The following is a 25227-nucleotide window of genomic DNA, read 5'->3' as shown; positions in this document are numbered from 1 at the left end:
GATGTGTGCTATTAGCAATAACTGTTCTTTCATTTTCTGTGCTCTGCATTACAGAAGAAAATCTGCCTATCTTCTCTTATTTGTATTATAGACAAAAGTCTGAGAAGTCAACAATGCCAGTACACAAGTATAAATTTGATTTAGGTTAGAGGATACTTTGGTCCAAACAGTCAGAAACATCTACTTTCTGAAGAGTGACATTAAGATTTGTGTAAAGACTTCAACTAAAAAGACTACTTTTCCATTCACAATTGTAAATTTTATCTAATAGGTTCTTAATTGTCTGCAGCTTGTGCTATGCATTAGAGATGGGAAGAGAGAAAACACACTAACTAGCCCTAGCAACACATTCAGCCATATTGGCACAGCTTAAGTCTATCCATCAGACAATCTGAAATGTAATTGGTCAATAAGCAGTTTCTTTCAAAACATTTGTTATCAGAACAAAGCTTTTCATCTGACAAAATTTATGATCAATGTAAGAAATTTGCACTTCAAGTAGCCAACAAAATGATTAATGTAAATCTGCTAGTTTTTACAGGACTATACTAAATCCCCATGTCTCTTTGAAAAAGAGACTCTGAAAGCTTTACTACATAACAACTCCAGTAGCCAGAAAGTCACGTTGGATAATTATTTAAAATAATCTTAACAGTTACAATTAGAAGTAGGTCCTCTACCTTTAAACAATCCCATGAAGTCAGTTAATAGTTTGCGGATTTTTCTTGGGAATTAGTATAGATCTGTATGAAAAGCAACATCAAAGTATGAAACTATCTAAACCTCTGTGCATACTTACTCTCACATTTGTTCCCAGCAGAAATGGTTCCTGGTCTCCACGGTTTCTGGTGGAAGCCTGGACAGCACTTGTTACAGCTCTCCCCACATGTGTTGTGTTCACATTGGCACTGCAATTTCTAAGAATAAAAAATTTGCTTTCTTGAAATATTTTTTAATGGATAATTTAATCAATGTTGCCAAAAGTCTGCCTAATATCAGACTTACTCCAAAAAACGTCAACAACCACAAATACCCCACAATTAGCGTTAGACTGCTGAACCATGCTATATCAACTATTGGGGAATAATAGCCTCTCTAGAACAGGAGGGACATATCTCCTGTGTTGCAAGAGAGACTGTTTCTTGTTGTGCCCCCTGAATTGTTTAAATTTAATGCCAAAAAAAAAAAGAGTTTACTTCAAGAAAGTTACATTACCAGAGACCCAGATATGCTTGCACAGAAAAGGAAGAAAATTACAGCAAATAATTTGTGTGCCCCATATTGTAAGATCTCTTTTAGCCTTCTCCTCTTTCCCATCCTCCTTTGACAAAGTCCTTTTTTTTTTGAAATTGGAAAAGTTGTTTTGTGAAAATAAATTAACGAGATTAAAGAATACCTTTGTGATTTCATCCAGAGGGCAGCTTCGAGCATGGCCATAACAAATACACATGCCACCAACAGAGATGTCCTTTATTGAATAGTAGTACTACAAAAAACAAAGTAGAAAAAGTGAAGAACAAAAGACATTTAAATGTATTTACATCTTCCCCCCCTACTCTGGAAAATTAAATACCAGCATTTAAAAAATAAAATAAATACTTGAAAATAAAAGAAGCTTTGAATTTTTGCCACTTGTGGAACTTTCCATTTTGTGATTCCACCCCCCGCCACCATGTTCTTCCTCACTGGTACAAAACAATAACTGACTTTTAACTTTAAATAAGTATGCACAATTCCTCAGCTTCAGGAAAGACCACCAAATGTGACCTCAGCCAAAATTTACTTGTAAAAAAATTATTTTTTCACCCTGTAAGAAGCCATGAAGCACAACAAATTGATACATTTTAATTTCAGTCTGAGGAGTAAGAGTGTGGTTTCTTAAAATGGGAACTCTGCCCTCCCTTAAAACCAGTTTTGTGCACTCGCTTCCAGACCCGCTCTTTGCTACTAGTGTGTACGCAGTATATTATTCTACCCAAATTCTTAGCTTAAAAATTCGTGATACAGCAGAGTACAATCCAGGTGGTGAGCAAAAGCAACAGGAAAGGATTTAATTTTCAAGGCAAGGAAGAGGCAGGAAATGACCATCTGGGTTCAGTTACAGCTGCAGTATCAACATGGTTGGCCTGCTTGTATCCTGGGAAGTATGTACTACAGAGGAATGAAAAAGAAACACTTTTTCAGGATACTTCTAAGGAAAGAGTTCAAGACTCTCAGACCTAACAACCCTACAGTCATCTGGTTCAGGAAGAGGAGGCGGCCCTGGGTGGTCAGACATGCTGACTCCTGGACTGTTATTTCTTTGAAGAATCTTGGAGCTGGAGCAAACTAGCCTCTTTGATTTCATACTTAATTTTTTATGTTTTAAAAATTTTTATTATGTTTAGTATTTTAGTATTTTTTAATGTTATGGGCTTGAATTACAAAAAACATTCAGGGACTTATCATGAACAGTAAGTCCTTAACTACAGAGAAGGAAGTCCAGACTGAGAAAAGCAGAGGGACAAAAGCAGAGCTGTATTTCGCACTGCATTCCCTGCTTAATCTCCTTTGTCTTGTTTTCTTAAAACTCAGTGTATGGCTCAGAGCAGCTGTGTGCATCTTGAAGCTGAACGAGAGACCAATGCTAATCAAATGCTACAAACAGAAATAAATAAATAGAATACAGAAATAAAGGTGCTGTTGAACACTTAGAAATGTTCTGCATCAGCCTTTTTACAAGACTATGTACAAGAAACTAAACACAATGGGTATCAACAACTGGATGTAAAGTCTTCAAAAACAATAAAAACACAATTCAGAAAGCTGGAAGTTATTACCTTGGTCATAGTTGGTTGCACAGTGAGACACAAGGCGAGACATCAGGATTTGAGAACTCTGCCCAATAAAACCCACGTCTTGCAAAGATGAAGATGTGTAGCTTTTCATGCAAAACTGCACTAAGTAGTGCTAGGTGGGGTAGTACTAAGCTCCGGATTGCACAACTGTGTGTGTTACAAAAGCAATGGGAATGCTTGCCCTCAACACCCTTGTTTCCCAGCTGTATGTTTGTATGTTTCCATGTCGAGCCTTTCTTTTTGGGGTGTATTTCTTGATATTACAACACTATCAACAGACCTAAATGACAAGCAGCCTGCTCCACGAGAACATCTCACCTGCTCAGGCTGTGCACTAACCGTTTCCCTATGGCCAGCAAGGCACAGCTGGAGCAGCTGTCCAATACTCTGCACTTGCAGTCTCCATGTTAGCAATTCCTATATGGGGCGGACAGAACACGCAGAACGCTTTAGAAATGCCGCAGCTGAATGGGCACCTGCATGACCAAGGTAAGAGTGGGCTGCCTTGAAAGTACCCACCAAACCCTGACCAAATTCAAGTTCCTTTCTCCCTTCTGTACCCAGCTATCTAGCCAGACCTCATAGAAGCAGAGTCAATGCACAAGGATTGCCTGTATCAGAGAAGCCACAAATTTCAAGAGTCCTGTTGCTGCGCAAGGAGTCGCCTGCAGATGTTCTTCAAGGCAAAGAGCTACAAAGGAAGGGGAAGAGGAAACACTTCTCCTATTCTGTCCTCATCAGAAAGCCTACGTTCACAGAAAATCTTGAAGCCACTGCTGTCCTAACCTGTGGGTCTCAGGTAAATTAAGAAGAGGGTCCAAATGGCAAAATACAAAGCAGAAGTACTGCAGAACAGTTAGTCATGGTCGGTACTGTTATTAGGGGCTCCAACACTGAATTTCTGTGAGAGCTTGAAGAAGTCAGCCTAAGTGCCTGGTGTCTCAGTTTCCCCAGTTTCAGTATCAAATGTGTAAAGATCAGTTAATACTCTCAGAATTCTATTCAAGTGTTTTACATCATTATTAATTCATGGGCTTTAAAACAATTGATTACAATAGCCTTAAAAAAATGAAGAAAACTCTCATCAGACATCAAAATTCACAACAGCAAGGTTTTCAAATCATTCTTTTTATGAACCAGAGCACTGAGTCCTGAAATCCTTGATAGACCAGAAAAGGTACTGCAGTCACATCAAGAGCAACCTCAAGCGATATTTCCATTAGCCAAACCATATTTTTTATTCTGATGATAAAGCATTATAAACACTGTTCCTAGTATAAATCATTTACACAAACAAATGAAACAATAAGCAAACACAAAAAATCTCTAAAAAGCATTTTATCGAAGTTATTTCTGACAAGGTATTGCTGTTAATAATGTCAAAGGGAAGACAAGAATTATTTAACAACCTATCAAAACAACTCTGTGAGTGGCAAGGATCAAATACAGCCTCTTCCTGAAATAAATCAGAAAAGGCTCTCCCATCAAGTCATACTGAATAGCGTTTATGAACAATCAGCTTACCCTTCTGGTAACAATGGGGTCTAGTTCTTTAGGATCATGATGGCTGAGAGTCATGAGGTCAGCATTAAGAGTTCTTATACGCTGTAGTCGTAGGCGAATGTATCGTGCAGATGTAAACTCCAAAAGCTTTTGTGAAGGATCATCAGCGCTAGGCCTACCGTTGATCAGTGATGTGTGAATCTAGAAAGAGGGACCAGCTTAATCATAAACATAATTGTGATTCATTTGCAACAACAAACATCTTAGCGTGAGAATTAAAAACACAGAACTTAAGTTTGTTTTCCAACAACTCAGGATAGGGAGATGTTAAACTACCTGGAATACTTTTTTCTTCCCCATCCTCTACCTGCAGAAAGAATTCCTGCTTCCTGACTCACGTAGTTCTGAAACCACCACTCTCAGTTCATCATAGTCTCAAGTCTCCTGGACTTTTGTGGAGATAGAGTAAAGAGAAAAACAGTACCACAAGGTAGTCCTTAGTTCCCACAGTCTTTCTTCCTCTTCCTTATTGAAATGGAACATGTAACTGGCCATAAGCACAGTTTTGTCCTTACAGATTTCTCCTGCACAATTCGTAAAGATCTTATTGCAAAACATAATATGGCGCACATGCTCAGTCTGGGGTCATTAATCCTACGCCCTGCTGCGACAGGGCTGTCCAATCAGCAAGGAGTACTCAGCGATATGAGAGCGCAGTGGGAAGCCACAACCCAGGTGACAATTGAAAGAAAGGGGCTGACACCACAAACCAACCCATCTGGTCTCCATCTTTCTCACACAATCCCAGTTGGCCCCACTAAGATGGCTTTTGGAATCAAGCTGCACAACTCGTTCTGGCAACAATGAGTTGCCAGAAAGTTCCTTCTTTCCAAAGCAACTTAGGAACACGCAAGGATTTAGTCTCATATGACGATGCAGTTCCTGCTCCGTTTTATAGAAGGAACTGAAAAATGAGACCCTACAGGCCACAAACAAATGTTAAAACAGTTCACCTGGTATCCACAACAAATAAGGGGTCATGCTTTGGGCTTGTCAGCTACATTTTAGACTGCTTGACAAATCCTTATTTATAAAGATTAATTTTGTCTCATATACTACTCTTGAATGTATAGTTTGAACTTTGTCCAGTACCATCAAATTGTTCCTGTGAAAATATTTCTAAATATTAAAGATTTTTTAATTATTATTTTTTTAAAAACCTTAATTCCTTAGTGGAGCTTAGGGGCTTCCTAGACAGTAACTGTGTTATTTCAAAGACATACAAACAGAGACTGGTAATGAAGTTCACACTCCAACATTACAATTCTGCCATTTATGGGTTATCACTATTCTTTCTAAATATTCTAATAAACTGCATTCAAAGAATTTCACTTTTCTGATAGCCCATTCAGAAACTAACCATCATCCACTTTTTCTACTGCAGAATAACAGTTATGAGACCTAAAACTTTTTCCAGGTCCAATCCTGCAAATTAACACTACCTTATATAATACTCAGCTCTCACAGAAACACACAGAGTTCTTCTAGTCCATTTCCTACCCTAAAGTAGGATTTACTAGACTTTTGTTAGATGTTTGACCAATCTGTTCTTGAAGATCCCTGTTGGTGGTGACTCCACAATCCTCCAAGGCAATCTATTCCAGCCCTTCCTGGCTTTATTGTTAGAAATGCTCCTAATCTCTAAACCATGTTTTCCTTGTTGCAATTTCAGACCACTTCTTCCATCCTGTCACAGACATGCAGAACAGATGATTCTTCCTTGTACCCGTGTTTTATGCAACAGAAGCCTGAACATGCCCAACCCATCTCACTCTGTTCTGTCAGGCAAACTGGTTGCAATATTCATTCAGAAGTAGTGTTTTCTGCTGGGAATTATAAGGTAGAATTGTTGGCCAAATATTCAAATGTTACTGCACTACTTCCACTGAAAAAAAAAAATACATACATACTCACTATAGACGAACCCAACTTTAGTATGGAGCACCACATGCTACTCTCATTTACCCATAAGTACAGATGTAGAATTTTCTGGGCTCAGTGCAATCCTTCGATTTGCACAACAAAGAAAGGAGGACCCCGCTATGGCATTGGGAGTTCTAGCATGTTGTGTTTCCTTTTTATCACTTAGACTCCAGAGATTTAAAGATCCAAAAAGGCCTGTTACAATCAACTGGCGTTACCTCCTGTGTGACACAGGCCATTTCATTTTACGTAGTCTTTCCCACCTAAATCTCAAATTCTCTGCTAATATATACTCTCTCTATTTATGAACGGTGCCTTCAAGTGATGAAATGTGAAATGTTATTCACATGTGAACTCTTAAGCTATCTACTGGCTTGACCAGTAGAAATTCTGTAATAATATGCTATAATTTCTATAAAGACAACAGACGAATCTTTCTTAGCAGGAAAAGGAAGACACAGTAGGGATAGAGACTAAGACACTAAGGAAGAAAAAGAACGGTTCTCCATGTACACTGCTGTATTTGGCTAATATACCGCTTATATATGGCTTATATACACAGATATATTTGTATTATATATTTTTGGCTTACTTGTCCTCCATAATTCAAGACCATTTCCAAACAACTGTAGTTTAAGCCTTGGAATTAATCATGAGCCCTGACTTCATAACATAAATTTCTGGAAGGTCTTCAAGCAGTATAAATCAGGTAAACACAGAGCTTACAATAGAGTGGCTATATCTCTTCAAACCGGTGAAAAATCCAGCAGCCCAACTGGTAAAACGTCTGATTTGGCAAAAAAAAGTTGTTATTATTAAGCAACATCCACATTTAGATATGTGGTCTTTTTATCCTACCAGCTCTTTCACACCAGGGCACTACAAGCTGACTGCAGAACATTGGGATGCTAACAAATGCTGGATACAAGGCAGGTGCTTGTAGAGATCAGCTGGTCTGCAAGACTCCCTATAGCCTCATACTTAAGTTCAGTACATCACCAGAACCAATTACAAAGCATTAAATATATGTATTTTCAAAAGGGTGCCAAGATTCACTAATATAGGTTGTGAGACACCCTGTTCAGGGAATATTCCTGTCTGTCTGCCGTTCCAGTTATGAAGGAGCAGCCTGTCCTTTGTGAATAACAGCTTTTATGCAGGAGTGTTGATCTGCTTGAGAATAGGAAGGCTCTACAGAGAGATCTGGACAGGCTGAAACGATGGACCGAGGCCAGCTGTATGAGATCCAAGAAGGCTAAGTGTCAGGTCCTGCACTTGGGGCACAACAACCCCATGCAAGGCTATAGGCTTAAGGAAGAGTGGCTGGAGAGCCTAGAGGAAAAGGACCCAGGGATGCTGGTTAACAGACAGCTGAATATGAGCCAGCAGTGTGCCCAAGTGGCCAAAAAGGCCAACAGCATCCTTGCTTGTATCAGAAATAGTGTGGCCAGAAGGACTAGGGAAGTGATCTTCCCCCTGTACTCGGCACTGGTGAGTCACACCTCAAATGCTGTGTTCAGTTTTGGGTATCTCACTACAGGAAAGACATTGAGGTGCTGGAGCGAGTCCAAAGAAGGGCAACGAAGCTGGTGAAGGGTCTAGAGCACAAGTCTGATGTGGAACAGCTGAGGGAACTGGGACTGTTTAGTCTGGAGAAAAGGAGGCTCAGGGGAGACCTTATTGCTCTCTGCAACTACTTGAAAGGAGGTTGTAGCGAGGTGGGTGTTGGTCTCTTCTCCCAAGTAACAAGCGATAGGACAAGAGGAAACGGCCTCAAGTTGTGCCAGGGGAGGTTTCGATTGGATATTAGGAAAAATTTCTTCACTGAAAGGGTTATCAAATATTGGAACAGGCTGCCCAGGGAAGTGGTGGAGTCAGCATCCCTGGAGGTATTTAAAAGACGTGTAGATGTGGTGCTTAGGGACATGGTTTATTGGTGGACTTGGCAACGTTAAGTTCACGGTTGGACTCGATGATCTTGAAGGTCTTTTCCAACATAAATGATTCTATGTAATACAAAGCAATTTAATTCTGTCACTTTTTATGTTCTTATGTTTTTATGTTACTGCACTCAGAAAAAAAGCAATGTTCTGGATAGTGTCACCCAATTAATTCTGTGTACCTCAGGAAAAATTAAAGAGAAAAAAAATGTCACTAAACTGAATCTCTGGCATTCCTGGGTTTGGAGTTGTGTAGCCTATAAGATACATATTAAAAGAGGCACTGTTTGTACAGGGTCAACCAAAGGGTTTTCTGGTTAATTGTGTGGAGAGAGAGGTTAGGTTTCTTTGTCTGTTGCATCTGATCTGTGGGGCATGTGCTTACATCACTGCAACAAACACTTGATTACAGTCAATGGGACTTGATGTTACTGAATTTCCTTGGGTTTTTTTCTTGCTGAAACATAGGTTTAAGTTTCTGTGAAGTTTGTCACACTTTAGCCCTTAGCTGCATACACTCCAGTCTTTTTTTAAACCAAGAAATAAAAGCATATTGGCTTCTATTAAGCCAGGAGTTACTAGCATTCTCCATGGAATAACGCTGCGTTTATTATCATGATCTTACATTATAGCATTCACAATAGAATAACTGCTGGGTTTAATGTATCATTTCATTATGTGGCTGCCTCTATGTAATAAATTACACAAGTACCATAAATAGAGTTTGTTAAAAGAAAGAACAATCAACAGTAAGGCTGCACAATTCGTAGCTCTTTTAATTATGCTACATCCCTGAAACAATGCCAAGGCTTGTTGAGGAGTTCCAGCTGTGCCGAGCACTTCAACAGTGGTTGCAGCTTTATCTCACACAACCAGGTGTTCCTAACACAGAGGCTTTCTTTATTAAATGAAAAACCTGGCAAAATGTAGAGCCTCTGTTATAGTCTTCCAGGATAAAGCAACTAATAATTCACAGCTAATAGCTACCATCAAATTATTCAGAGAGAGAGAACAAAGAATTTAGTAACGGGAATACATAGAGCCAAAGACGTGTTTCATCCTATCATTTAAGTTTGCTCTACTGGTACATGATGTAAAGATAGTATCATTAAAGCAGAATGACAGATCATCTGGTAGTGCTGAGGGCGATGAACTCTGTAACTGTAATCAAAATGTTTTTAAATTGCTATCAGTCCATGTTCTTACTCACAAACCGCAAGTGCAAAAGCAAACATACCTCTCCATGTTCCAGGGGAACTAGTCTGGAATAATAGGAGGTGCAGATCACTTCATCATCTCTCTTGTAAGTTGGTGGCCCTATTCTTGGTGTAATATTGTAACGAGTTAAACATTCAGTATCGCTAATTGCATAGTACTGCCATGGTCTGAACTCTGTGCCATCAATGGAGCGTTCCAAGATCCAGTTTCCAGGTCGTGGAGCATTAGCAGCTTTGATGATGACATATGCGACTTGGAAGACCTAAAAAAATGCAAGAAGAATATTTTAACACTTCACTATGCTGTAAAAGACCACTAGAAGCCAATCAGGTACAAAACTCAAATTTTAAAAGCAGTATATGGTTTGCCTGGGGAGAGGGTAAAATTTGGTACAGTGACTCAGGATAAAATTTTTGCACAAACTTGACAAAAGGTGAGTCTAATCTTTCACTAACAGAAATATGTATAATTTTTTGTCAAAACTCTGAACATTACAAAAAAAATTTGTTTATGTGACTAAAAAAAGACCAAATTTATTCAGTGCATGATCCTGTGTTAATGTAATAGCTGAAATCTGTATCTACACTGTACATTTCAGGAGTAATTGGGTATAACATTCTTTCTATGGGAAATGAGCTATTTAGCTGTTCTGAACCACTGAGGGCTTCAGAGAAGTGGGTTGTTTTTTTTTTTCAAAACTGCTGCAGCCCAAACAACTCTTTGTTTCAGATTTTAGCTGGGAGTTTAATCCTCTCAGTAATAGTATTTCTGATAAGCTTTTTACACCCTATATTAAAAATCTCTGTGCATTCCATTTTTATTCTGTGTTAAAGTTATTCAAGCAGAAGACTATTTACAGACACCGCTGAAAACACACAGAGACGAGTAAGATGAATGTGTCAAATATAAGCATGATAATCTTATTTAGGAATAGTAGCTCTTTTAAGATGTGTATTTTCTAAGCTATACAGGTATCTTGACTATTTTTTTAACAATCCTGGGTCCAAAGTGAAATCCCCATCCACACAACATCACTGTTCAGCACTTCTGTGAGTAGGCAGGGCAGTAAGTTTATATCACCTTTTAAATGACCTTGTCATGGCAGCTAGATAACCTGCCCACAACTAGTTATAGCATTAAACACTAACACTGAAGCGCGCTTATTGTAAAGCTACTATCTTCTTCCATACCTAATAGCTACTACAACACCTCACTTAAAAAAGCTGTCTTTGCAAATTGATAAGACTTATATAGAGAATTTAATGTTTTACGTGCACTATAGTATCAAGCCACATTTAGATGAAAGAAAAATGCCATATTATTCAACCATCTTAGGGGTATGTATTCTCACCTGAGCAGACTGCCTCGTCGGCTGGCATAATCATCATAACTCCTATCTGCACGTGCAGTATTAATCCTGTGTTGAGCTCCAATTTGGTCACAATCAGTTCTTTCAGATATTTTAGATTTAATTTTTTTTAAGTTTTTTCTTTTGCAATACAGATTAAAGCCAGAGCAAGAATAGCACTTGCCACATAAGAGCAGATTTTGATTTTGTAAAATGGGGAAATAAACACACAAAGATAAATAGTAACTGCATTGTGTGTGCAATTCAGGAAACTACTTTTGAAACAAAACACTCTTTAAGTGAACGTAGCTTTGCTTAAGAGATCTTGCAGACGTGAGAAGGAAAACAAATTGGTGATACTTATCTTCAAATTATTTACCAGATTTAATACCTTAAAAATAGTCAAACGATCCCAGTTTTGATTAAAATCAGACCGAACTTAAAACATGATCACTTGGTCTGATTTTCTTTTCAGGCACTCCAGTTTTATCCTTTGAGACATCAAGCACATACAAACAGAACATTTCCAGTTGTTTCAATAGATATGAAAATTTACACAAATTGAAGATTTCATCTACTGACTTATATGACATTTCAGCAATGCAAGTAGAAGTAAATAAAAAGAGAAGCCAGCTCACTGTTTAGTCACAGCCTGAGGTCTGTGAATCCTCTGTTGTTCAGCACAATCTTAAAATTTCATCAAAATTAAGTGAATACCAAGAATTATAATCCAGCTTCCATGAAGAGAAGGGCCCCTTTTAAATAAAACTTACATCATGCCAACAAGCTCCAACTGAAAAAAATGCTAAAATACATGCTTTTAAAGGGAAAAGAACAGAATTCAGGCAGACTCCAAGTCAAGCAACTGTATTCCCTAACATAAAACCTGGATTTCATTGTTTCAGTTGAGTTATATACCTGTTTTGCAGTGGGTTGTGCACAAACAGAATCTGAGGCATCATCATTTCGGTACCCCTAACCTGAAGACACTTGTATGTGACAAGAGTCACTTGTGTGGGTATTCATCACAAAAGAGAACTGCAGAAAACCATTAAAACTAGGGAAGTTTTATTGACTGAGCTTAGGAACTGCTATGCACCTCCAAGTTCCTTTGAAGTCAATCATCTCTCTCAAATGCATAAAAGATGCAAGACTGGAACATCATTTTTTTTCCAACCGCATGGTAGAAAATGTTCCTCAAAAATTGTTATATGTCTTTTATTTATTTATTTTTCCTCTCTGCTTGCTGTCACCAACTAAACTACCTCCCTACTTATTACACAGTTGGCTGAACAACAAATGATCTACTTTTGATTACACTGAGACTTTTCAAGACCCATTATAGTCTGCAGCTGATGTAGCTAGTTTTAAATCCAGTTCCAACTAGTAACAATGAGCTATCCTTCATCACAAACTAACTGCAGCCACTGCTGCAGAAATAAAAGATATTCACAAAAGTATGCAAGTTACATTTATTTTAAATATCAAGTTTCCTGGTGAGGGAGGAATGAAGGGAAAAGTCAGTTAAAGAGAAAAATTTTCACAGCAACTATGCACATATTCAATGCATAATTCAACAAATTAAATCTTTTCAAGTCAATGTTTTTCAAGAAAAACAGCAGCCATGTTTGGTACTCAAGACATCTAGGGATTGATTTTTCCTGCATGCCTACAGTTCATCAAGAGTTGAAATGAAGACATTTGACACTATGAACCCAAAAGAGGCATTTAAAAATATCAGTGAATGATTCTATAAACATTTAAGTATGCACAGTGTAGAGAAACATTGCCTCCTATTCCCCCGGATGCTCTCAACTGTCTTCCATTTACACACATAGCCCATAGGTACCCAAAAATACTTCACAGGTAAATTCATGGGATGATGAATATCAGGAAAATTTGTCAGTCCCTGAAATAATATAGGCTAAATACAGAAATGAAAGGATTTTGTATAAATGCTCCTGCAGTCAAGAATTCACAAGACAACCTATCAGTAGGAGTTATATTCTCAGGGATTATGTTCCCAAGCAAGGGAATGAAGCTGAAGGAAGGGATTAAGGTGTTCCCAGTGTTTGCAGATGAAGATGTTTTAAGGAATGTCAGCAGGCAGGGGTTTCACAGACTTCATATCCACAGCCTCTGCAACACAAAACAAATCTGAACCAGGAACTCCACGTAATGCAAGCTGATTTTCCAACATCTTTAGAGTGCTGCTTTACTTTCATAAATTCGTCAGGTTTGAACATCGCCGAACACAGTTTCTTACCACTTTCCACATTCATTCAGTGTCCACCAACAAGCCACGTGATAAACTTGAGCTGTGTAGCAAGAGCTAATGTTTTTTACTCTTTAATTTGACTGTATAGTTTTCCCAGAATTCATTTCCTTATCGAGCTACAAGGGTAAAAACGGCAAGCCAAAGCAAATTAGCAGTTCCCAAGCAGCCATAGATTAAAAGTGTCATTTCACAAGCATTTCAATCCCAACTGTAAAGACCAGCCAAATAAACTTGTAGTGAAGAACCTCTTCTTTGTAGCAGCAAAACCAACATAACAAGTCACTTCTGCTTTCTTTAGCCTTTCTGACAACCTTGTTTCCCTGAACGCAGATCCAGCAACACCAAGTGCATTATTCTGGAAACAGATTTTTAAATGAACCCTTCTCCCCATTCATCAGGAAATGTTGCATATTTTTTGCTCAAGACTGTAAACTCAGCCAGCAGTGGCCACGCAGCAGATGCTAGCCAAAGTCCCCATTTCCAAGGCCATGGTCAGTGCTTTACAAGCCACACAGATACATACCCTGGCAAGCACAGTTTTCCTGGTAGTCTTTTTGGATAACGTCCCAGTTACGCTTTTCAATTTACACGAATGGAGACAACAATAAGGGAAGATTCTGTCTTTTCATATCTATGAGTACTTGAGCCCCAGGCTCCAAAAGTGAAAAATGAGTCCCAACACATTATTTTTTTTTCTATGTTTCAGAAATGTTTAACCTCTTAAGAACAGAGGTACCAACTGCTACTTCAAATCAAAACTCTACCTGACCTTGAAAAAACCTGAAAAGAGGATATCATTTTCGGACCTCAGGATGACTTTCAGTGTCCTATGGCATACCTCACCAAAATCGCACTGGCATAACATAAATCGTATAATGCAGAAGACTGCAAAATGAACAAGCCTGGAGGAATGCAAGGCTCTTGCCAGACTAGTTCCTCCTAGTTTTGTAAATTCAGTTAGATCTTGCCTTCAGGATGAGTGCAGAAAGGGAATCTAAAAGACAGCTAAGTTTTTCAAAATAGCTTGACAAGTCCTGTGGTGAAAATGTTTATTACAACTAGCATTACTCTGCATTTTAAGTGAAACTGCAAAATCCATTCTGTTCAGCGCTGTCAACACATATAAACCTGGTTACCAGAAAAGCCTTTTTCTCAGATTTTGTTTTACTGTCCAAAAAGTCTAAAATTAATCTGTGCAAACTCTCAAAGAGTAGAAGACTACATGAAGAGATATAGGCTGAGTATCAGCCTATATTGTTCACAGAAATGTCTTTTTAAGGGATAAAGATGGCTTCAGGCTCTTACTAGAGACTCTGAGGTCTAGCAACCACTCGCAACTTTTTGCTCTGAGGAATCAAGTGCAAAATAAACTAAATCCAGTGGATTTTCTAGTCTCCTGAATTATCTTTTCTTTAAGATTTGTATTCAATATGTAAAACCATTGTTTTGGGAGAGAACAAAAATTCATTTTACTCAAGAAGTGTATTGTAAGAATGTACAGATGAGCACCCTGAATCTTGCATCATCAGTTTTACAAAGCCACAAAAGGCTTTTAAGGAAGCTTGCCGCATACAATAAATTAGCATTGGTCCAGTGAAGTCAACTAGTATCTTTTTACATCAGCAAAGGATTTGTCCTTACAGAAATCAATTCTTGCCAACCGATTTCAAGCTAAAAGCTCTGTACAAATCATATTATAATATTTACATTTTTTTTACTTTCTAATAGCAGAAACTACAAATTACTCTTACATCAGCCTCTGAGTGGTAATCCAGCACTCATGAAATATTCATGAGCTGTGACTTAATCCAAAGTGGAGATGTTTTCTCAGCTTGATACGATGGATCTTCCAAGAACAACTGGTCTTGCTTTACAACTCAAGAACTTTGTGGCATACAAACTTGTGCCTCTCAGCTATGCCTAGTACAAAGTACCCTCAAATATCTTTAAAAGTCTGAAGCATGGTAATAAAACTGAGAAAAGTATTCTGGCAGAGCCCAGAGTGGTGGTGAATGGGGCAAAGTCCAACTGGCGGCCGGTCACTAGCGGTGTTCCTCAGGGCTCAGTTCTGGGGCCGGTGCTGGTCAATATCTTTATAGATGATCTAGACGTAGGGATTGAGTGCACCCTCAGTATATTTGCAGATGACACCAAGCTGGGTGGGAGTGTCCATCTGCTGGAGGGTAGGAAGGCCCTACAGAGGAATCTGGACAGGTTAGATAGATGGGCCGAGACCAATGGCATGAGGTTCAACAAGAACAAGTGCCAGGTCTTACACTTCGGCCACAACAACCCCATGCAGCTCTACAGGCTGGGGGAAGAGTGGTTAGAAAGCAGCCCGGTGGAAAGAGATCTGGGCGTGCTGATCGACAGCTGGATAAACATGAGCCAGCAGTGTGCCCAGGTGGCCAAGAAGGACAATGGCATCCTGGCCTCTATTAGGAATAGTGTAGCCAGATGGTCTAGGGAAGTCATCGTCCCTCTGTACTCAGCACTGGTGAGGCCACACCTTGAATACTGTGTCCAGTTCTGGGCCCTGCACTTCAAGAAAGATGTTGAGGTGTTGGAGCGAGTCCAGAGGAGGGCGACCAAGCTGGTGAAGGGTCTGGAGGGTATGACCTATAAGGAACAGCTGAGGGAGCTGGGGTTGTTTAGCCTGGAGAAGAGGAGGCTCAGAGGTGACCTTATTGCAGTCTACAACTACCTGAAGGGAGGTTGTAGTGAAGTGGGAGTTGGCCTCTTCTCCCGGGCAACTAGTGATAGGACAAGAGGACATAGCCTCAAGCTTCACCAGGGGAGGTTCAGGTTAGACATTAGGAAGCATTTCTTTTCAGAAAGGGTTAGTAGACATTGGAACAGGCTGCCCAGGGAGGTGGTGGAGTCAGCATCTCTGGATGTGTTTAAGAAAAGACTGGACGTGGCACTTAGTGCCATGGTCTAGTTGACATGGTGGTGTCAGGGCAATGGTTGGACTCGATGATCCCTGAGGTCTCTTCCAACCTGATTGATTCTGTGATTCCGTGATTCTTCATTTAATGGTGTGAAAGAGAAACATTTTACAGCTGGTCCGAGCACACTGCTGACATTTATAATAGTCAGCATTTATTTTAATTCATTATAATTTCACAAAGCAGCTGTCCAGAGGAGTTAAACTCAGGCAAAAATGTTGTTTTTATCTAAAACTGCTGCTGTGCATTTTGTTTTCACAGAATTGCCAGTATAGGAATCGCAAGGTCATAAATCAAATCTTGGTATCTTGTACATCAATGCTATATCTCATTGCTAAACTACTCTTTCCCCATTTCTGGATCTTTGCCATACATTTAAAGGAAAGGTGGGGAGGGGAAAGAAAAAGGGAAGACTATCATACATCCGGGTCCTGGAAAAACTGAAAGGAACACCAGAATACATGTACCTAGTTATTATGAACCACATGAGCTAAAAAATCATGACGTACCCACTGACTACCTGTCCTGGTTTGGCCTAAACCAGGCCGATTTTCCTTTCAGTGATTTTTACTTTCAGCTAAGTCTCCTCTAAGTAACAGCACTTTCTGAAAGTAACTGCATGTTTTGCAGACAGTGTCTGCTTCCAGGACTGATAACGCTCGAAGTTTGTAGTTATCGCTGAGGCACCGGTAGGGATGTTGTGCAGTAAGGCTCTTGCTGTACTTTTTCTTAGAGAAACCAAGGTCACTGCTGAATTCCTCACTGCTTATGAGTGAAGAGCCGAAGGGGGGGGTCGCAGCTGCAGGGGGGAGCAGACAGGGCAGGTGACCCAAAATTGACCAACGAGGGTATTCCATCCCATACACGTCATTCTCGGTATAAAGCGGGGGGATCACGAGGGTCTTGCTCTCGGGCTCTCTTTCTGCTATGGCCGGTGTCCAAGGAGGACTCCGACTGTTTTCCTGCTGCCCCCGATCCTGATCTGTGCATCCCTGAATCCAGCTCTCGACCGTCGCTAGGCCCAGCCTGGGCCTTCCCGGAGCCTGCCCTGCAGTGCCGGTGGTGACGTTGCCGACATCGGGGGAGCTCAATCTTGGTTTTGTATATATATTTGTATATATTTGATTATTCCAATATTATTATTATACTCTTTTTCATTATTATAGGTTTATTAAAACTGTTTTAACTTTCCAACCCGGAAGTCTCTCTCCCTTTTCCCTTTCTCTTTGGGTGGGGGGGGGGAGGGTTAACAGAGAGCGTCTGCTGCAGGTTTAATAGCCAGCCCAGCTTTAAACCGTGACACTACCCTTACAAAATGCTTAGCATTAATTACAAATAGCACAGACTCTGCAAAGGAGAAAGATCAAACCAGCAATTTTGATACTGATTTTATTAGCTTTATTATCTTTTCTTAATGAGATTCCATCAAACTGCTCTTCAGTCCAGCTGTTTTTAGACTAAATAAACTAAGTGCAAGGTAGAATATTAGCTAAAAGAATATCCTCTGCTTTGAGCCAAGAGACAAATACTGCCAAATACAGGACACAGTACACAGACTGTGACCAGTACTTCACCCAGGGTAAATTTGAGTGGAGCCACTTTCCACCAGCTAAAGGAATCTTCCCCATATTTGCCAGCCAAGGCTATGTTCCAGCACTCACCAGCCCGACTGATGGATTACATCTCTAAACTGTACATTGGTAACAATCCCAAGAAACAATCCATTCCTCTTACTGCTAGAACCTCTGGTAATTACTCAAAAAACCACAAATAATTACCAGATGATCATTCTTCACATCCCAAAAGGGTGTGAATGTATTCTATATACTGGCATGGAAAGTTAAAGGACATACTTACTTTAATATGCTACTTGACACATTTAATGCACAAAGCTTGAAGTGTAAAAAAAAGTACCAGTGCTAAAGATATACTGCAACACATACAGTTACACATACTGACTTTCAGGAATACTTTTTAAAAGTACTAGAAGAGTATTTTAACTCATTCTCAAGCAAATTTATCAAGTAAACAGTTACTAAAATCACTGAAGTCCTTCATACACTTTTCTTCTGTGTTTTCTTTACTTGTGCTGACTCGCTTAAAGTCAGCTCTAATAACTCATTGACTTCAAGCAATCTCCATTAACCAAATCCTTTCTCACAGAGCAGTAATTTACATTCAGTTTGCATAGCCCTAGATGCCTTCTCTCTCTCAAACTCTAAGGAAAACACAGAAGAAAGGTCCCTTGGGGGAAACTTTTCAAATCGAATTAGTGAAACTGAGCATGGGTCAGGAGAGGAAAGATATATATTTGGTGAAATATCAACAGCACTAGGGCTGGAGAATAAAAGATTTAGAGGGCAGCTCAGCTGCTCTGTTTCCAAAGTGAAAATGTTCTAGGAGGATAAAAACTAAGACATTCCCTCCTCCTTCATTTTTCCTTCCTGTTTGTCCATTTACAAACCAAAGACAACTCTTCAAACAACAAGAAAGTCCTACCTAAACCTGCTGTCACTGACCAAAGATACCCTGTGATTATTTTCCTAACAGTTCTGCTTTCTAATTAAAGAGCAAACTAGGCACTTGTTTAACCTATGCTTCATTTTAAAACATCAAAGTTAAACCTTCTGGTTTAATCTTTAAAATAACTTTCAAGCAGGGTCTAGAGATCTTACAAAAGCTTGTTACCAACTGTACAGTATGCATTTCTTAGTTAGTAACAAAACTCCTTCCAGAGTTTGGAAGCATGCCCATATTAATAATGAATTGTTGAGCTATGATTTTCAAACAGCTTAGATAGGCCAACACATAGATCTGTTCAAAGCAGAATAACAAGAAAAAGCCAAGAAAAATACATTTTCTTCAAAAATTATTTTGTCTTTTCTTGGAGCAGGGTAGGAGACTTCCAATTTTTCCATGTCTAACAGACAAACTAATAAATTAGCAAATGCTCTGTACAGTTTAGCAGCCTCCTGCCTAAGAATAATGAATGCCCTCCAAGCTTTGCCACAGAGCGACAAAACAGAGGAACCAACTTCTGTCCAGACAGTTTCAGCCTCCCCAGGGTAAGAAATCACTGTTTCAGAGACATAATCCCTAACTCTTCAGAACAACTGACAGCAAAAGATCACAGAAGATATAACATAGAACATTTCTTCCCAGTGCTCCTTGCAACAAGATTGTGATCAGAATCAGTCAGAAGAGAAGCACAGAAAGTGGCAAATCAACTTTTCTTTCAACAACACTAACTTTGCCCTATTTTATGCGTGTTTTGCTTTGTAGTCCTGCAGGATATCCCTCAACTGAGGGAAGTCAGTGCTTCCAGGGTCCTGGAGATCCTGCAATTGAACTTCTTGACATTCTACACTTCAATCTGACCACTACGTTGTATTAACACATTTACATATTTAATATAAATATGCAAAAATACTGAGAAATTCAAACAGAAGAGTTTAACTTGAGATCTACTACGAGATAATTGATGTGAATACAATAATCTGCCAGCCAATTGCCTTTCTCTCCTCCTCTGAAACTCAATATCTGGGTTACAATACCTATGGATCAAAAGATTTTATATTGGGAAGTATACTGTGCTCTGTTTTCTTACAGTACGTATCAAATGTTTCTACCACGTCCTACTCCAAAGCATTTACTCTTTTACTAAGAAACTACAATGATCAGACTAGAGACAGGCTGATAGTTACAAAGAGAAACAGATGCATCCTCACATATAAAATCTGCACTTATGACAATACGCTGAAAACACTGTTTGCTACTTGAAAATAAGTCTTTGATAACCCAGACTTCAGGTAACATGCATGAAATCAAGGGTGAAGAAAAACAATATCAGAGGACTGCTGGGGAAAAGACAGCAGGGTCAGGTAGAGGAAGATTACCAAGACAGAAAGAATGCCTGTGTAAACACTCTCATCCACACATATACAATTGTTACTGTGCCATGAATTACAACAACCTGTGACCTAAATGCTTACAAACATAGTCACTTCCACTCCAGTCTGACAGGAATGAAATCTTCAAGATCCTCTACAACAATAACTGAAAAACACATCTGTTTAAAATCAGTGCATATTATCTTTAACTATCCATGTTTAACTATGTGCTACTAAATGGTTAACTGCTAAATATCCTACCATCTAAACACAGAAGAACTGCAATCAATTGCATCGGCTTATATCCTACATGCAATAAATGATGCTCACCTAAATGTTACTCACCTGCCTTAAATCCAAGGTGATGGTGACCCAGTGGTATTGCCTCCCATTCTGAATGCTGGGACTTTGCCACCAGTTATTGGTACCATCGATTGCACTGGAAATGGGGTGCTGCTCTGTTTTAAAGCAAAAAATTAAACATCTCTTGAAAATACATCTCACTGCATTTTCTCTAACCCAGCACATTTATTTCACACTGAGCACAATTTCTTTCCATCATAAAGAAGTAAAAGCTGAAATCTGCCCCCAGACAAAAAGGCTGTCATTGGACTCTGTGGTGCTGAATGGTGATTTAAGAGGCTCACGCTTTCTGTCAGCCCTTTGCTCAAAGGTACTTTCACTCATGTAGTAGAGAGAAAAAGTAAAATGTATTTGACCCCAACAGAATCATAGAATGGTTTGGGTTGGAAGGGTCCTTAAAGATCATCTAGTTCCAACCTCCTTGCCATGGGCAGGGACACCTTCCACTAGACCAGGCTGCTCAAAGCCCCATCCAACCTGGCCTTAAACACGGCCAGGGAAGGGGCATCCACAACTTCTCTGGGCAACCTGTTCCAGTGACTCACCACCCTCACCGTATAGAATTTCTTCCTAATATCTCATCTAAATCTACCCTCTTTCAGTTTAAAACCATTCCCCCTCATCCTATTACTACATGCCCTTGTAAAATGTCCCTCTCCAGCTTTCCTGTAGGCCCCCTTCAGGTACTGGAAGGCTGCTATAAGGTCTCCTCAGAGCCTTCTCTTCTCCAGGCTGAACAACACCAACTTTCTCAGCCTGTCTTCACAGGAGAGGTACTCCAGCCCTCTGATCATCTTCGTGGCCCTCCTCTGGACTCGCTCCAACAGGTCCACGTCCTTCTCATGCTGGGGGCCCCAGAGCGGAACACAGTATGCAACACACCCTGTATTCATGGGGAAGGGTCAAAAAGAATGACACAAACCCATGAAACCAAAAAAAACCCACATGAAACTTGCCTTTGGGATTGGCACTGTGGTGGTCGCAGACACGGCACTGGGCATTGCGCAGGGGCCGTCCCGGGACGTGCTCCACCAGTTTGCAGAACATCTCTGGTCCTTTCTCCCCACAGGTGGCATTGGTGGAGATGTGAGCATTGCTGGCCAGGTTCAAAATGGCAGGGAACAGGCCTTAAAAGAAATAATGATTATCAACCATATCGTAAGGCAAGCAAAATACAGACATGGGTCTGTGAGACAGGTCTCTGAATATAAAGGGTTTCATGACAGGCTTCTAGCTTAGAGTCAGAGATACAAAAAAATACAGTGAAAACAATTTATTTTGTGAAAAGATTACGATAGCGCACTGACACCAGCACATCAACTGTCATAACCCTGGGGCACTGCAGCCCTGTCTGTCCTCACCCACTGCCTAGGGCTCCACGGACCCTGCCCACCGTCCAGGACCCTGTTTCAGCCCTCCAGGGCTCCCCCGACCCTGCCCATGGCCCCATTTCAGCCCCCCCAGGGCCATCAGCCCCTGCCCAAGCGATGCTACAGCATGGCTTGTCTCCAGCTCCCCACAGCCCTGCCCGGCCATGAGGCCCACCAAGCTGGGCCCACCCACGGGCCCATGCCCCGCCCCACCTCGGCGTGTCCCCAGGGAGGTGCCTGCTGCCCGGGGCTGGGGCTGCCCCGGTGCTCCTGGCTGCCCTGCTCCTGGCTGGGGTGGTGGGACGGACCCTGGCTGGCAGGCCCTGCCATGACAGACCCAGGGAGCTCCCACAGCCCTCAGGGAGCGCCTGGCCCTCATGGCACCCTGACTGCAACATACCTGTTATTTCACTCCACCTTTGGACTCTTTATTGCTGAGGAGCACAAGACTTAGTCAACCAACTCTTCCAGTTACTAAATCTTCTTTCTACATAGTGAATTGATCAAACCAGGAGGATAACTGGCCTGCTGCCAGAAGTGAGGAGGAACTGTACAGCACACACTTGGCTGGTGAGGAAAATGGCGTTTAACAGGAGCTCTCTGCAGCAGCAACGCCATCACCCTGAACAACACGCTCCGGGGCTCCCAAGTTTTAAGGACCACACTTTAGACCTTTGCTCTGGGCTCTTCTGCAGTCTGTGTAAAGTCTAAGGCATATTTTGCTTGCCACTTATTAATCTTTACACAAACGCTTTACCGTACTTTCAAACGGTGTTGTTCTTGTGCGCTGGAATAATGAAACAACCACAGTATCAGTCACTTAAATGAACCATTTACACAAAAACAGGTGACTGTCATCATATCCTGCTATAAAATCCAAGTGGCCATAACAGACATAAAACTCTGGCAGAAGATAACACGTTGCATTAAACTGAACTTTTAGCAAATGATATCTGCATTCTTGAAGTCATTCATATAACTTTTACAGTTTGCTATCTAAAGACCAGCATAAATGATTGATTGGATTTATCTTATTTACTCCCACTAGAAAGGAAGGCCAGTGCTACATACAAAATCCTCACAGTTTCACTGCTGAGCTGCCATGCTCCATGATCACATTAGACAATCACAGCTTTGAACCAGCCTTGAGAGATCTCCATACGAATGGCAACAGATCCAAATGGATCTGTACAGAATTCAGTAGTAGACTTCTCAGCTTGCTAATCTAGTTTGGTTGACTATTCTATTTGTTAAAATACCTTGCAGCCAACTTCGCACATAAGTACTTGATACTTCACCTTCCCACCATTGAGCCCATCTCTGTTTGGGAATTACTGTTCAGCATTTTGCAAGAGACTAGGAGAAAAGCTGGAAGAATTTTTAAATTAAACTCATTTACTTTCCTGACACAGCTGGTGAGTGAGCCAACTAACGAAGGCACCCTGCTGGACCTCTTGTTTGGAAACTGAGAAGGACTTGTGGGTGATGTGATGGCCATCTTGGGCATAGTGATCATGAAATGGTAGAGTTTTCAATTCTTGGAGAAGGAGGGGGTCAGCAGAACTGCTACCTCGGACTTCCAGAGGGCAGACTTTGGCCTGTTTAGGAGCCTGGTTGACAGAGTCCCTTGGAAGGCAGCACTGAAGGGCAAAAGAGTCCAAGAAGGCTGGAAACTCTTCAAGAAAGAAATTTTAAAGGCATGGTTTAATTGCTTTTGCTAATTGAAAGAGAGAAGGAGGGAAGAAAGCAAGAAGCAAGGCAACTTCAGAGGTTCACAGAATCACAGAATCACAGAATGTTAGGAATTGGAAGGGACCTCGAAAGATCATCTAGTCCAATCCCCCTGCCGGAGCAGGATTGCCTAGACCATATCACACACGAACGCGTCCAGGCGGGTTTTGAATGTCTCCAGAGAAGGAGACTCCACAACCTCTCTGGGCAGCCTGTTCCAGTGTTCGGTCACCCTCACCGTAAAGAAGTTTTTCCTCATATTTATGTGGAACCTCCTGTGTTCCAGCTTGCACCCATTGCCCCTTGTCCTGTCAAGGGATGTCACTGAGAAGAGCCTGGCTCCATCCTCATGACACTTGCCCTTTACATATTTATAAACATTAATGAGGTCACCCCTCAGTCTCCTCTCCTCCAAGCTAAAGAGACCCAGCTCCCTCAGCCTCTCCTCATAAGGGAGATGTTCCACTCCCTTAATCATCTTCGTGGCTCTGCGCTGGACTCTCTCTAGCAGTTCCCTGTCCTTCTTGAACTGAGGGGCCCAGAACTGGACACAATATTCCAGATGCGGCCTCACCAGGGCAGAGTAGAGGGGAAGGAGAACCTCTCTCGACCTGCTAACCACACCCCTTCTAATACACCCCAGGATGCCATTGGCCTTCTTGGCCACAAGGGCACACTGCTGGCTCATGGTCATCCTGCTGTCCACTAGGACCCCCAGGTCCCTTTCCCCTGCGCTGCTCTCCAACAGATCTGCCCCCAACTTGTACTGGTACACGGGGTTGTTCTTGCCCAGATGCAGGACTCTACACTTGCCCTTATTATATTTCATTAAATTTCTCCCCGCCCAACTCTCCAGCCTGTCCAGGTCTCTCTGAATGGCTGCGCAGCCTTCCGGTGTGTCAGCCACTCCTCCCAGTTTTGTGTCATCAGCGAACTTGCTGACAGTGCACTCTAATCCCTCATCCAAGTCATTAATGAATATATTGAATAGTACTAGTCCCAGTAACGACCCTTGAGGGACTCCACTAGACACAGACCTCCAACTGGACTCAGTCCCATTGACCACCACTCTCTGGCTTCTTTCCTTCAGCCAGTTCACAATCCACCTCACTACCTGATCATCCAGACCAATCTTAAATGACAAGAAGGAAGAATTCAAAGGTTAGACGGATTTATGTATAGCTCAGCAGGCAGACCTTGTGGTGAAGGACATAGCATTAATGTTTCACCAAAAGTCAGGGAAAATGTTTGTTCATAATGAAGCCAGTTGCAATGTATTTGAATAATGAACGGGTGGTCAGCATGCAGTATGCCAGGGAAAAGGAAGACAAGCAAAGAGCTTTTAGGTAGATGAGACAGTCAACTTCTATTTTATGTGCTTCAATATGCCTATCAACTCTAATCCTTCAGAATGAATGGGGACAGTCAGAGCACGCAGCTCATTGGGGCAGATTCAAAGTGCTGACAATTCACATAAAGTCATCATGGATTGAGATACATAATTGCATAAGTAAAAGATGTCTGCAACTAGGAGAGCTATCCCTCTGTTGTAAAGTTTATTCCCGATCATATCGCCCACACTTCTTTGGGAATTATTCTGCCTGAAACTAGGGTCTATGAAGTCCTCACAAGCTCCTTGTTAGAGATATAAGTACCATCATCTTCCCTGAAGACCCAATTTAATTTTTTGTGGTTTTACAAGCTTTGATTTTGTTATAAGTATAGACTACCAAGCACCCCTGAAGTTTTCACCAAGAAAAATCTCAAGGATTTGGGACATTTCCAGGATTCTGGCAACTCCAGCTGTCACCAATGCAT

At 40.9% G+C, this 25227-nt stretch overlaps 1 protein-coding gene across 1 annotated transcript in view; it reads right to left on the bottom strand.

Annotated features, from left to right (window-relative positions):
• Positions 1-22296, bottom strand: part of LAMA1 (laminin subunit alpha 1) — a 90008-nt gene extending 67712 nt beyond the window's left edge. Inside the window, exons 1-7 of the mRNA XM_068397192.1 lie at positions 22242-22296; positions 21265-21435; positions 20291-20403; positions 9501-9743; positions 4362-4541; positions 1397-1486; positions 800-917 (exon numbers count right to left, since the gene is read on the bottom strand). Of these exons, the coding sequence (XP_068253293.1) occupies positions 800-917; positions 1397-1486; positions 4362-4541; positions 9501-9743; positions 20291-20403; positions 21265-21435; positions 22242-22296 (970 nt within the window). The remainder of the gene's footprint in view (positions 1-799; positions 918-1396; positions 1487-4361; positions 4542-9500; positions 9744-20290; positions 20404-21264; positions 21436-22241) is intronic.
• Between the last annotated feature and the right edge of the window lie 2931 nt (positions 22297-25227).

The sequence above is a fragment of the Nyctibius grandis genome, chromosome 3 (assembly GCF_013368605.1).
Source record: "Nyctibius grandis isolate bNycGra1 chromosome 3, bNycGra1.pri, whole genome shotgun sequence".
In the NCBI taxonomy this organism is placed as follows: Eukaryota; Metazoa; Chordata; class Aves; order Nyctibiiformes; family Nyctibiidae; genus Nyctibius; species Nyctibius grandis.
The sequence above is the reverse complement of the archived record's forward strand: the minus strand, read 5'-3'. Positions and strand labels throughout refer to the sequence as shown.